This window comes from Budorcas taxicolor, chromosome 17, assembly GCF_023091745.1.
Source record: "Budorcas taxicolor isolate Tak-1 chromosome 17, Takin1.1, whole genome shotgun sequence".
In the NCBI taxonomy this organism is placed as follows: domain Eukaryota; kingdom Metazoa; phylum Chordata; class Mammalia; order Artiodactyla; family Bovidae; genus Budorcas; species Budorcas taxicolor.
This window is the reverse complement of record NC_068926.1, coordinates 70,951,112-70,964,338: the sequence shown is the minus strand read 5'-3', so window position 1 is coordinate 70,964,338 and position 13,227 is coordinate 70,951,112. Positions and strand designations below refer to the sequence as shown.

General features: G+C 55.6%; 1 pseudogene and 1 gene segment (V, D, J or C); both read right to left on the bottom strand.

The window, feature by feature from the left end:
* Nucleotides 1-1,022: 1,022 nt before the first annotated feature.
* On the bottom strand, nucleotides 1,023-7,881 carry LOC128062138 (immunoglobulin lambda variable 1-40-like). The segment is given in 2 exon segments: nucleotides 1,023-1,402; nucleotides 7,805-7,881. Coding segments are annotated over 2 exon segments (426 nt in total).
* A 1,220-nt stretch (nucleotides 7,882-9,101) lies between these two features.
* LOC128062137 (immunoglobulin lambda variable 5-39-like) lies at nucleotides 9,102-12,858 on the bottom strand (annotated as a pseudogene).
* Nucleotides 12,859-13,227: the final 369 nt, after the last annotated feature.

Here is a 13,227-nt window from a genome sequence, read left to right as displayed (position 1 = left end):
CAGCCTCGGCATTGGGGTGAGCCCAGAGATGATCCGGGGGCCAACCCGATCCGGAGCCCACCCGATCCGGAGCCCACCCACCCCGGAGCCCACCAGCCTCGCTGAGACCCTGCGGGCGGGTTGTGACTCCTGTGCTCAGAGCTTGGGACTCAGCACCACTGAGACGGCAGCCAAGTGTCCCCTCTTTGCCAAGAGTGTTGCTGCTCCCAGGCAGATGAGTGTGGCTGAGCGTCCATGGAGTCACCGACCCTGGCTGAGTGCCCCTCTGCCTGAGCCCCGGACACCACGAGGGGACAGAGGAGGCCGAGAGCAGGACCTGCTCCCTGTGCAGGAGAGAGGCCAAGGGCGTGGGGGCCTCCCAGGGCTGAGATGCGCTGACGGACCCCCACCTCGGACACTGAGACAGAGAACTAACAGACCCTGTGTCCCCGGCGATGGGAGACAGATTTTCTGTGTCTTTTGAGACCCTCTCCTGGGTCTGGGCTGCTGGAGGGACTTTGAGGACAGAAGGGAGAGGAGGAGCCTTCATGCTCGGGCAGACCCCCCGATGACCTGGGCCCAGGGTGGGCCAGCTGCTAAGCTCCAGCAGAGCCTGAGCAGGAAGCCCCTGGGCTGCCCCGGCTCCCCCAGTGACGCGGGAGTCCTGGTCTAGTCCCCGCAGGCCTGGAGCCCTGGGGGAGCCTGAGAGGCGCTCACAGGAGAGGCAGGAGCAGCAGCCGGGGCCTCAGCTCTGCCAGGGACGGCCGAGGAGCTGAGGGTCCTGATCAGACACAGCTGGACGCTGCCTCTCTGGTTCTGACCCGACCGTCATGGACTCTGTCCGCCAGGACCCGCCTCTGGCATTCAGGGCCTTCTGCTCAACTTCAGATATTCATATAAAATGTGGTTGCCAAAGCAAAGCCTTGGTGAGGGCGCAGAATGAAGAACTGAAAGGATTTCCAGACCAATTTCCTGGTGTGGGGCTCAGACTCCCATTTTAAATCAAGCAAACAACAGAAGTGTCTGTATTGGCAGAAGATGCTTCAGGCCGGGAGGCCCGTGACTTGGGGGAGAGCAGGTTTTTGTCTCGCTTCCCCCCTGGCCTGGAGCACTGTGCCATTGCTGCTACTACTGTCATAAGCTGTACAGTAATAATCGGCCTCGTCCTCAGCCTGGAGCGAGCTGATGGTCAGGGTGGCTGTGTTGCCAGACCTGGAGCCAGAGAATCGGTCGGGGACCCCTGAGGGTCGATTGCTACTATAATAGATGACGGTTCTGAGGCCCGATCCTGGGAGCTGTTGGTACCAGGCAACACCATTACTACCGATGTTGCTGCTGCTTCCAGAGCAGGTGATGGAGACCCTCTGGCCCAGGGACCCGGACACAGAGGGTGGCTGAGTCAGCACAGCCTGGGCCCAGGATCCTGGAAGGGAGAGAGACAGAGATGGTGACTCGGGGGTCCAGACATGACAGTGGGGAGCAAGGCCCGAGAGTCTTCCCAGGGCCCGTCCCCTGTCCCCACATCCAGTCACCTGTGCAGAGAGCAACCAGGGTGAGGAGCAGAGGGGACCAGGCCATGGTGGACACGGTCAGGGCGTCCTGCCGTCTGTGGCCCCACAGCTGAGCAGAGTGTCCCCACAGGGCTCCTTCCCCTCTTCATACCCTGAGAAGGGGAGGGTCCCATCATGCAAATGACCGTCCTCCCCCAACCCCCACAATGCTCTGATGACCTCTGGGACCTGGCTCAGCTTCCTGTGCCTGAGGGAGACCAGTGGGCGATCAGAGGCGGGGTTGTGTGGGCCTTGGGGGTGGGAGGTCACAGCTGGGCACCCTGAGCAGTAAGCACCAGGAAGCACCAGGGGACTCATCTCAGGTCTCAGAACTGCAGACCCACAGGAATGGCTTGGCACCGCCCCCTGGTGTCCTGGCCCAGACATGCATCCTGTGACCTAGTGATCAGAGCTCTTAGAGTCAACTTTCCCAAAACTGGCTTTGAAGTTACGCAGTTCAGGAAGTGTTGTGTTGGAAAAAAGATCCAGGTGTAATCTACCCTGTAGTGCATGTGAGTGTTACACAGTAGATCTGTGACTTTGAGATTTCAAATCGACCAAAATGGGATCGTGGATTAGTAAAAATCTAAGGTCATCCCTCAAAACAGATGCCTAAACTTAACCGAAGAAAATGTTGTGGTTCAGTCACTAAGTTGTGTCCGACTCTGGCTCTGTTTTAATTTTACCTTGCCGTGGTACTATTTCCAAAACATCATTTTCCTTGTAGATTCTGTTCTTTAAATAAGATCATTTTAAAGCCTTTCTGACACAGCATCTCCACTGAAGGATTTTCATGTCTTAGCAGGACGTCCTATCTGTGACACAGGGCAGGCTGAGGTATCGGAGCCATGGGTCGGCCTCGGATCTGAGATGAGCGACAGGACAGGACAAGGCAGATGAGCTGTTCTCAGGAATCCCAGACGGGACCATGGGGAGCAAACCTGACTTAGGCGTGGTCCAGACAGGGCAGCAGTCAGGGCCCCGGGGGCAGAGCCCCAGGACAGGGTCTGCTTTCCCAGCCCAGGGCACCCGCAGCTTCTCCTGGGCTCACTGTGCATAAAGTCAGTCCCACAGCACCTGAGCACAGACGCTCCTCAGCCAGCAATCATTTCCCCAGTCTCAGAACCAGGGTTTCTCTCCCCTCCTGACTCCTCACTCGATTGGCACACAAGACACCGTGTGAGTGTTCACGGGATAAATCAGCTGCTGGGGGGCATCAGTGGATCCCCTGGGAAATGAGGAGGAACCAGGGGTGAAATAGGGAGGGGTCGACCTGGGGTCACAGCTGAGAGGAGGGGCGACCTGGGGTCACACCTGAGAGCCGGAAACCTGAGGCTTCCTGGGAAGGAAGGGTTAGACAGGCTCAAGGAGGGGCATGAGGAGGTGAATGTTTCAGGAAGATCTGGAAACTGTTCATGACCTCCTAAGAGCATGAGCTGGGTCATCACTGTGGAGGTCAACAGTGTATGTCTGTAGAAAGAGAGAGGCCCAGGATTGGGAGGAGAGTCATGAGTGAGGGGAGCGGGAGGGCAGGCTTCTGAGCAAAGAGATGAGGAGGAGCGGGCGCAGGCTGAGGAGAGCTGGAGGGGTGCACGGGGTGGGCTCGGGGGGCTCCTCCCCTCCTCTCTTTCTGTTAAGAGGGTGGGGACTGATGACCCCCTGACCCCTTCACCCTCCAACTCTGGGTGCTCGGCCCCGTGTGCTGCTTCAGTCCCAGGAGGAGGCCTGGGGGCCGCGGCTCTGAGTCTGTCCCCTGAGAGGAAGCACCTGCTGTCCCGTCCAACTCAGGCCGCTGAGCCCGGGGGCAGGGCCAGCTCGGGGGACCATGCGGGTGTGTTGAGAGGTTGCCGGTTCTGAGCAGGGGCACAGCGCCCCCTGGTGACGCAGCCGGGGAACGTTCACGGCGTTGAGAGTGGGAGCAATGTTCTGCTCAATTGCTTGGTTCTCAATCCTGTCTGAGTGTTCTGCGACCCCGCGGACTGTAGCCCACCAGGCCCGTCTGTCCATGGGATTCTCCAGGCAGGAATACTGGAGTAGATTGCCGTTTCTTGCGCCAGAGGATCTTCCCACCCCAGGGACAGTGCCCACATCTCTTATGCCCCTTGCATGGGCAGGCGGTTCTTTACCTCTAGCGACACCCGGGAAGCCTTATGAGAGGAAGCAGGCCGGCTCTGTTATCCTGTCACCAAACACCCTTTCAATAAACGAATGAATTGAACAGCAGTAAGTATTACATGTCTTGGACAGTGTACAGATACTTCTTTTTTATTTCTCCTAAAGTATTTTCAGGTGAGTCTGACTACTTTTTCTCCTGGAACATTGATCTCCTTTTCCTTAGGACCCAAGAGTGTTTGTATATGCTCATCAAATAGATTTGATGTCTTGTCCCTAAAAATATCTGTCACCTGATTTCATCATCTGAGGCATCTCAGCATTGATGTCTATGCCATCTCATTTCCCTTCAATACTTAGTTTTCTGGTTCTTGATAAAAGTGACACTTTTTACTGGATCCTGGCCTGTGTGGAAATTGCTGTAGAAACTCTGGGTTCCATTTCCTTTTCCTTTAACAGGAGATGCTTCTGTGGCGGAAGCTCAGGGATGTGCGTTCGCTGCCCAGTGACCCAGCAAGGGCGGCACTGACCCCCTGCTCTGTGCTGCTAACTCCGACCTGGGAACCGAGGGCAACTGCTGTGAGCAGCTCCGTCATCCAGGGGCCTGTGACCACCCCTTGTGGGCCACTGCCCTCGGGAGGGGAGTTGGGCTGAGAGGGCAGCGGGGCTGCACTCAGGGGACACCCTGTCTGCTGGATTCCATGGCCTCAGGGCCTCCAGGAAGGGAGAGGCAGACACCTTGCCCGGGGAGCCCCGTGGCTGTGGGGGAAGCAGGTCTTTGTCTCCTTCTGCTCTGGCCAGAAGCACTGTGCAAACTTTCAAGCCGTCAGCCCATGAGACACAGTAATAATCAGTATCATCCTCAGCCTGTATTGAGATGGTCAGAGAGGCCGAGCTGCCAGACTTGGAGCCAGAGAATCGATCCGGGACCCCTGAGGGCCTTTAGCCATTTTAACAGATCAGAAGTGTGGGCGCCGATCCTGGGAGCTGTTGGTGCCAGCTCACATAATAACCCCAGTGTTGCTGCTGCTTCCAGTGCGGGAGAGGGTGACCCTCTGGCCCAAAGTCCTGGACACGGAGGGCGGCTGAGTCAGCACAGCCCGGGCCCAGGATCCTGGAAGAGGGAGAGACAGACATGGTGACTGTCTGAGGGCTTCAGGAAGGAGAGGAGGGAAAAGGAACATGTCTTCCCTGGGCCCTTCCCCTGTCCCCGCGTCCAGTCACCTGTGCAGAGAGCGACCAGGGTGAGGAGCAGAGGGGACCAGGCCATGGTGGACACGATCAGGGCATCCTGCCTTCTGTCGCCCCACAGCTGAGCAGAGCGTCCCCACACCGGAACATACCTCAGGAATAAGTTTGTTCTGGGGTATTATTTGAGATTTGACGGTTCTCTAAGAACAAGCCCCTGCCAGGCTGAGGCTCTCGTCCCGGTTTCCCGTCTACCTGTGTCGCTGTGAGGAGCCCTGTTGCACCAGCCTGCACGGTCAGAGTCAGCCTCGTCCTCACGCTGCAGCCCAGAGACGAGCAGGAGCCCTGCGCTGGCCAAGGCATCTTTGGATCCAGAAAACCCGTGGGAACCCCGGAGCCTGGATCTTCCTGGAGTCTGTGTGGCAGGACCGAAGGACCGAGGAGGGCTCGCTGGCTTCTGCTGGTTCCAGCAACAGCAGAGCGGCCGACACTGTCACTGCTCAGGGTGCAGGGAGCCACAGAGTCACCTGAGGTCTCTGAGGGGACAGGGGTCTCCCCACACACAGGCCCTGAAACCATTGCCGGTCTCAGCAGTCCAGGGCCTCAGGGCTGCGGTGTGGTCACTCACAGCAGCACCAGCTCTAGGGCCTAAGCTAGCCTCTCCTCAGAGAAACCATTAATAAACGCAGGGCCTCTATCTACTTCTTTTTTAGGAGAAAGTTAACAATACAGCCATTAAATTAATTTCTCCCGAAGTACCAAATGAAAATATTAGAAACACACGTGAGTTCTGATCAGAACTTGAATGATCCCATGTCTCACTGGCCGGTGGGAACCTCGTGGTGTATTCTAGATTCTCTCCCCGTATGCCCTTACATGGGGCAGAGGAGCAGGAGGAGCAGGGGAGGGACTTCAGGGGGATTTGTGCCGTAAGCTGTGCAGTGTGGCCCCTCCATTCTTACTCTCACCGCGTGAAACAGAATACGACTTTATGTCCATTTCTGAGCTGCTGCTCCGTGTCCGCTTCCCACGGCGTGCGGTAATTGTGTTCCTTCTCAGGATCTGTGTCTGAGGCCCGATTCCCCAGCCAGAGATCCTCACAGCTTGATGTGGAGCCTATTGAGCAAGGTTCCTCAATACAGTGGAGACTATGTCATTTTGTGCCTATGAAAACTGAGGATAAGGCAAATATAAGGCTTAAGGGAAAAGGGAGAATTAGAAGGAATAATCCCACTTATTCCAAACTATATCTCTGTTAACTGTGGCCCCACAGCCCAGGCAGGCCAATGTGCAGACCCCGCACGTGTGAGTGAAAGGGCAGTGACAGGGAGCAGGACACAGGTGTGTGACCTGTGCTCTGTGACCCACGTGGGGGTGAGGCCAGGAGCTTAGGGTTGGGGTCACTTCCCCCGGGTGAGGCTTCCTGTGAGCAGCAGGGCTGAGTCCCAGATGAGCAGGAACAATCAGCCTCGGCATTGGGGTGAGCCCAGAGATGATCCGGGGGCCAACCCGATCCGGAGCCCACCCGATCCGGAGCCCACCCACCCCGGAGCCCACCAGCCTCGCTGAGACCCTGCGGGCGGGTTGTGACTCCTGTGCTCAGAGCTTGGGACTCAGCACCACTGAGACGGCAGCCAAGTGTCCCCTCTTTGCCAAGAGTGTTGCTGCTCCCAGGCAGATGAGTGTGGCTGAGCGTCCATGGAGTCACCGACCCTGGCTGAGTGCCCCTCTGCCTGAGCCCCGGACACCACGAGGGGACAGAGGAGGCCGAGAGCAGGACCTGCTCCCTGTGCAGGAGAGAGGCCAAGGGCGTGGGGGCCTCCCAGGGCTGAGATGCGCTGACGGACCCCCACCTCGGACACTGAGACAGAGAACTAACAGACCCTGTGTCCCCGGCGATGGGAGACAGATTTTCTGTGTCTTTTGAGACCCTCTCCTGGGTCTGGGCTGCTGGAGGGACTTTGAGGACAGAAGGGAGAGGAGGAGCCTTCATGCTCGGGCAGACCCCCCGATGACCTGGGCCCAGGGTGGGCCAGCTGCTAAGCTCCAGCAGAGCCTGAGCAGGAAGCCCCTGGGCTGCCCCGGCTCCCCCAGTGACGCGGGAGTCCTGGTCTAGTCCCCGCAGGCCTGGAGCCCTGGGGGAGCCTGAGAGGCGCTCACAGGAGAGGCAGGAGCAGCAGCCGGGGCCTCAGCTCTGCCAGGGACGGCCGAGGAGCTGAGGGTCCTGATCAGACACAGCTGGACGCTGCCTCTCTGGTTCTGACCCGACCGTCATGGACTCTGTCCGCCAGGACCCGCCTCTGGCATTCAGGGCCTTCTGCTCAACTTCAGATATTCATATAAAATGTGGTTGCCAAAGCAAAGCCTTGGTGAGGGCGCAGAATGAAGAACTGAAAGGATTTCCAGACCAATTTCCTGGTGTGGGGCTCAGACTCCCATTTTAAATCAAGCAAACAACAGAAGTGTCTGTATTGGCAGAAGATGCTTCAGGCCGGGAGGCCCGTGACTTGGGGGAGAGCAGGTTTTTGTCTCGCTTCCCCCCTGGCCTGGAGCACTGTGCCATTGCTGCTACTACTGTCATAAGCTGTACAGTAATAATCGGCCTCGTCCTCAGCCTGGAGCGAGCTGATGGTCAGGGTGGCTGTGTTGCCAGACCTGGAGCCAGAGAATCGGTCGGGGACCCCTGAGGGTCGATTGCTACTATAATAGATGACGGTTCTGAGGCCCGATCCTGGGAGCTGTTGGTACCAGGCAACACCATTACTACCGATGTTGCTGCTGCTTCCAGAGCAGGTGATGGAGACCCTCTGGCCCAGGGACCCGGACACAGAGGGTGGCTGAGTCAGCACAGCCTGGGCCCAGGATCCTGGAAGGGAGAGAGACAGAGATGGTGACTCGGGGGTCCAGACATGACAGTGGGGAGCAAGGCCCGAGAGTCTTCCCAGGGCCCGTCCCCTGTCCCCACATCCAGTCACCTGTGCAGAGAGCAACCAGGGTGAGGAGCAGAGGGGACCAGGCCATGGTGGACACGGTCAGGGCGTCCTGCCGTCTGTGGCCCCACAGCTGAGCAGAGTGTCCCCACAGGGCTCCTTCCCCTCTTCATACCCTGAGAAGGGGAGGGTCCCATCATGCAAATGACCGTCCTCCCCCAACCCCCACAATGCTCTGATGACCTCTGGGACCTGGCTCAGCTTCCTGTGCCTGAGGGAGACCAGTGGGCGATCAGAGGCGGGGTTGTGTGGGCCTTGGGGGTGGGAGGTCACAGCTGGGCACCCTGAGCAGTAAGCACCAGGAAGCACCAGGGGACTCATCTCAGGTCTCAGAACTGCAGACCCACAGGAATGGCTTGGCACCGCCCCCTGGTGTCCTGGCCCAGACATGCATCCTGTGACCTAGTGATCAGAGCTCTTAGAGTCAACTTTCCCAAAACTGGCTTTGAAGTTACGCAGTTCAGGAAGTGTTGTGTTGGAAAAAAGATCCAGGTGTAATCTACCCTGTAGTGCATGTGAGTGTTACACAGTAGATCTGTGACTTTGAGATTTCAAATCGACCAAAATGGGATCGTGGATTAGTAAAAATCTAAGGTCATCCCTCAAAACAGATGCCTAAACTTAACCGAAGAAAATGTTGTGGTTCAGTCACTAAGTTGTGTCCGACTCTGGCTCTGTTTTAATTTTACCTTGCCGTGGTACTATTTCCAAAACATCATTTTCCTTGTAGATTCTGTTCTTTAAATAAGATCATTTTAAAGCCTTTCTGACACAGCATCTCCACTGAAGGATTTTCATGTCTTAGCAGGACGTCCTATCTGTGACACAGGGCAGGCTGAGGTATCGGAGCCATGGGTCGGCCTCGGATCTGAGATGAGCGACAGGACAGGACAAGGCAGATGAGCTGTTCTCAGGAATCCCAGACGGGACCATGGGGAGCAAACCTGACTTAGGCGTGGTCCAGACAGGGCAGCAGTCAGGGCCCCGGGGGCAGAGCCCCAGGACAGGGTCTGCTTTCCCAGCCCAGGGCACCCGCAGCTTCTCCTGGGCTCACTGTGCATAAAGTCAGTCCCACAGCACCTGAGCACAGACGCTCCTCAGCCAGCAATCATTTCCCCAGTCTCAGAACCAGGGTTTCTCTCCCCTCCTGACTCCTCACTCGATTGGCACACAAGACACCGTGTGAGTGTTCACGGGATAAATCAGCTGCTGGGGGGCATCAGTGGATCCCCTGGGAAATGAGGAGGAACCAGGGGTGAAATAGGGAGGGGTCGACCTGGGGTCACAGCTGAGAGGAGGGGCGACCTGGGGTCACACCTGAGAGCCGGAAACCTGAGGCTTCCTGGGAAGGAAGGGTTAGACAGGCTCAAGGAGGGGCATGAGGAGGTGAATGTTTCAGGAAGATCTGGAAACTGTTCATGACCTCCTAAGAGCATGAGCTGGGTCATCACTGTGGAGGTCAACAGTGTATGTCTGTAGAAAGAGAGAGGCCCAGGATTGGGAGGAGAGTCATGAGTGAGGGGAGCGGGAGGGCAGGCTTCTGAGCAAAGAGATGAGGAGGAGCGGGCGCAGGCTGAGGAGAGCTGGAGGGGTGCACGGGGTGGGCTCTTTCTGGGAAGAGGGTGGGGACTGATGACCCCCTGACCCCTTCACCCTCCAATTCTGGGTGCTCGGTCCCGGGTGCAGCTTCAGTCCCAGGAGGAGGCCTGGGGGCCGCGGCTCTGAGTCTGTCCCCTGAGAGGAAGCACCTGCTGTCCCGTCCAACTCAGGCCGCTGAGCCCGGGTGCAGGGCCAGCTCAGACCATGGGGATGTGTTGAGAGGTTGCCGGTTCTGAGCAGGGGCACAGCGCCCCCTGGTGACGCAGCCGGGGAACGTTCACGGCGTTGAGAGTGGGAGCAATGTTCTGCTCAATTACTTGGTTCTCAATCCTGTCTGAGTGTTCTGCGACCCCGCGGACTGTAGCCCACCAGGCTTTTCTGTCCATGGGATTCTCCAGGCAGGAATACTGGAGTGGGCTGCCGTTTCTTGCGCCAGAGGATCTTCCCACCCCAGGGACAGAGCCCACATCTCTTATGCCCCTTGCATTGGCAGGCGGTTCTTGACCTCTAGCGACACCAACCTAGGTTATGACCAACCTAGATAGAATATTCAAAAGCAGAGACATTACTTTGCCAACAAATGTCCATCTAGTCAAGGGTATGGTTTTTCCAGTGGTCACGTATGGATGTGAGAGTTGGACTGTGAAGAAGGCTGAGCGCCAAAGAATTGATGCTTTTGAACTGTGGTGTTGGAGAAGACTCTTGGGAGTCCCTTGGACTGCAAGGAGATCCAACCAGTCCATTCTAAAAGAGATCAGCCCTGGGTATTCATTGAAGGACTGATGCTAAAGCTGAAACTCCAATACTTTGGTCACCTAATGCAAGGAGTTGACTTATTGGGAAAGACTCTGATGCTGGGAGGGATTGCCGGCAGGAGAAGGGGACAACAGAGGATGAGATGGCTGGAATGTATCACCCAGTCGATGGACATGAATTAAGTAAATTCCAGGAGATGGTGATGGACAGGGAGGCCTGGCGTGCTGCGATTCATGGGGTCGCAAAGAGTCGGACACGACTGAGTGACTGAACTGAACTGAACTGAACTGAACTGAATTGGATTGCAAGGAGATCCAGCTAATCCATCCTAAAGGAAATCAGTCCTGAATACTCATTGAAAGGACTGATGCTGACGCAGAAACTCCAATCCTTTAGCCACTTGATAGCGAAGAGCTGACTCATTTGAAGAGACCCTGATGCTGGGAAAGATTGAAGGCGGGAGGAAAAGGGGCCAACAGAGGATGAGATGGTTGGATGGCACCACCGATTTAATGGACTTGAACTTGGGCAAACTCCAGGACATAGTGAAAGACAGGGAAGCCTGATGTGCTACAGCCCATGGGGTCACAAAGAATCAAACATGACTTCGTGACTGAACAAGAACAAGTGACTTTACAATGTTGTGCTAATTTCAATGACTGGTATCTCAGTGACAGTCAGTGTTTTGAACTATAAACCAGGAGCATCTGTTCATTCTTTTTTTAAGTTCTCTTGTATGTATGTGGCTTTCAGTTCACAGGCTTTTAATATTCCTCAGAGTTCTTTTAAGTGTTTTATATTGATTGCAGATTACGTGTTACTATTTTCATTTTTAGATACTGGAGATTTGTTACTCGACCAGAGAATACAATTCATTTCTGCATGTTGGCTTTTATAGAAAAACCCAAGTGAAACACTCACAGCAGCATGTCTTACTGTACCCTTGACCCTGAGCTGGGCTTGGCCTGAAATCACCTCTTCATCATTGAAAGGCTTTTTTTACTTCTGAATGAGCAATATTGGCCAAAAAATACACCCACCTGCATTGGATAAGAGTATTTTCGCCATCTAAAAGATGAATTGAAGTAAAAGATACGGTATTACCAAATCTGCTGGCTCTAGGAAAATCAGCTGCTTGCCTAAATTCTGATGATTTAAGTCACCCCTGAGCTCGACTTTGTCCGAGCCACGAGCAGGGGTGAGTGGAGGAGGTTTCTGTCTCACTTCCTCACTGCTCTGGAGCACCATGTAAGCATTAGTGTCACCATGCCACACAGCACAGTAATAGTTGGCCTCGTCCTCGGGCTGTAGCCCAGAGATGAGCAGGAGCTCTGTGTTGGTCGAGGCATCTTTGGATCCAGAGAAGTGGCTAGGGAGCCCGTGTCCTGGTGCTTATCCGAGTCTGACTTGAACCTCAGGAGGTACCAGGGAGGGCTCCCTGTCTTCTGCTGGAACCAACATATGGAGAAATCACCAACACTGTAGCCACTGCTCAGGGTGCAGGAGAGTCTGGCTGATGCTCCCGGAGATGCAGAGAGGGAGGCTGGCTGAGTCAGCAGAGGCTGGGAGAGGGAACCTGCAGACACAGACACAGGGGAGTGGGGCAGGAGCTGCAGGGCCGAGGTCCAGCCTCAGCAGAGTCCAGGGATATCCTCAGGATGGACGACGTCGGCGAATGAAGAAAGATAGAGATAGAGATAAGAAAAGAACGACATGGGGTGACCAAGCTTCAGTGAGCAAGGCCTGTTTTAGTTTATTTTCCTCAGGGCTTTTATACCCTGAGTTGTAGGTACAGCAAGGTGAAAAATGCAGAGTCAACTCAACATTCCATCAGTATTAACTTTTATCAATACCAGGTTCTTTTCTGCAAGAGTCTCATTCTTTGTACATCATCTTTTGTCCCGGAGGCCTGTTGATATTCCATGACCTCTTTTTGATAAATGTAGGTCAGCCAGAACAATAATCTTCCTTTAAAGTGTTTCTTCCTAAATTCTTAGCCTGTGTCACCCTTAAAGTACAGAGTTACTTTTTTATGGAGCAAAGATTCAGTGGGTTACAGCAAAGAAAGAACTTACCAACTCAGCGTCTAATGTTGCTAATGTTAAAGTGAGTGCTTGTTATTTCTCTATCTTAACTATATGCACTCCCAGGAACACAATGGATAAGGGATGTGAGACCTTGGCAGCAAGCATAGGCTCAACAATGTTGCAAGAGTCTGGATAAATCTGCCAAGTAAGCTAGAATGCTAACAGAGGGTTTGAAACACTCCTTTCATGCCCAGGAGATTTATCAACTAGAGCCCTAAGTTAACTCTTTTAGTCAGAGACAGCCCCCTGCTACTGTCAGGAGAGCTGGTGAAAGACATAAAATAGGAAGACAGACAGATTCCGGTTCAGGGGTAGATGCTCGAGCAGGTCCAGGGGGTCCGTCGAGTCCTGAGGCCTTGCTCATCAGGACTCTTCCGCATGACCGTGTCATGGGTCGGATGGCCCAGGGATTCCCTCGAGTCCTGCATGACCTTGTCATGGGTGGGATCTCCCGTGCTGGCTCCCGGCACTGCAGGAAAGGTTCCCAGAGTCTGAGCCCCAGGGGCTGATGAGGCTGGGGCTGAGCCCTGGTGCCCGGGGCCTGTCCCTACCTGTGCAGAGAGAGACAAACACAAGCAGGAGAGGAGTCCAGGCCATGGTGCTCACAGAACCCTGGTCCCCACAGTGGGCTGGGCGGCCCCAGGCCTCCTTTTCTGCCCCAGCCTCTGCCAGAGGAGGGGCTGAGGTACAAATGAGGGTCCACCCAGGGCCTGCCCAGCCCCTCCCTGAACCCTGGTGCTGGATCTCAGCTCACAGCCCAGACTCAGAGGTGGAAGGGGCTTCCTCCTTGGGACCCAGTGGGAGGAAGCAACTGCTGAGACCACACAGGTCCCTGCTCAGGGGACTCTGCAGCCAGAGCGGACACAGGGCTGAGTCCCCCCAGGAGCTCAGGCCCCGCCCCCAGCCCAGCTGCTTTAGTGAGTGATGCTCCCTGAACGCCGGTGCAGGGTCCCCAGGGTAGCCCTG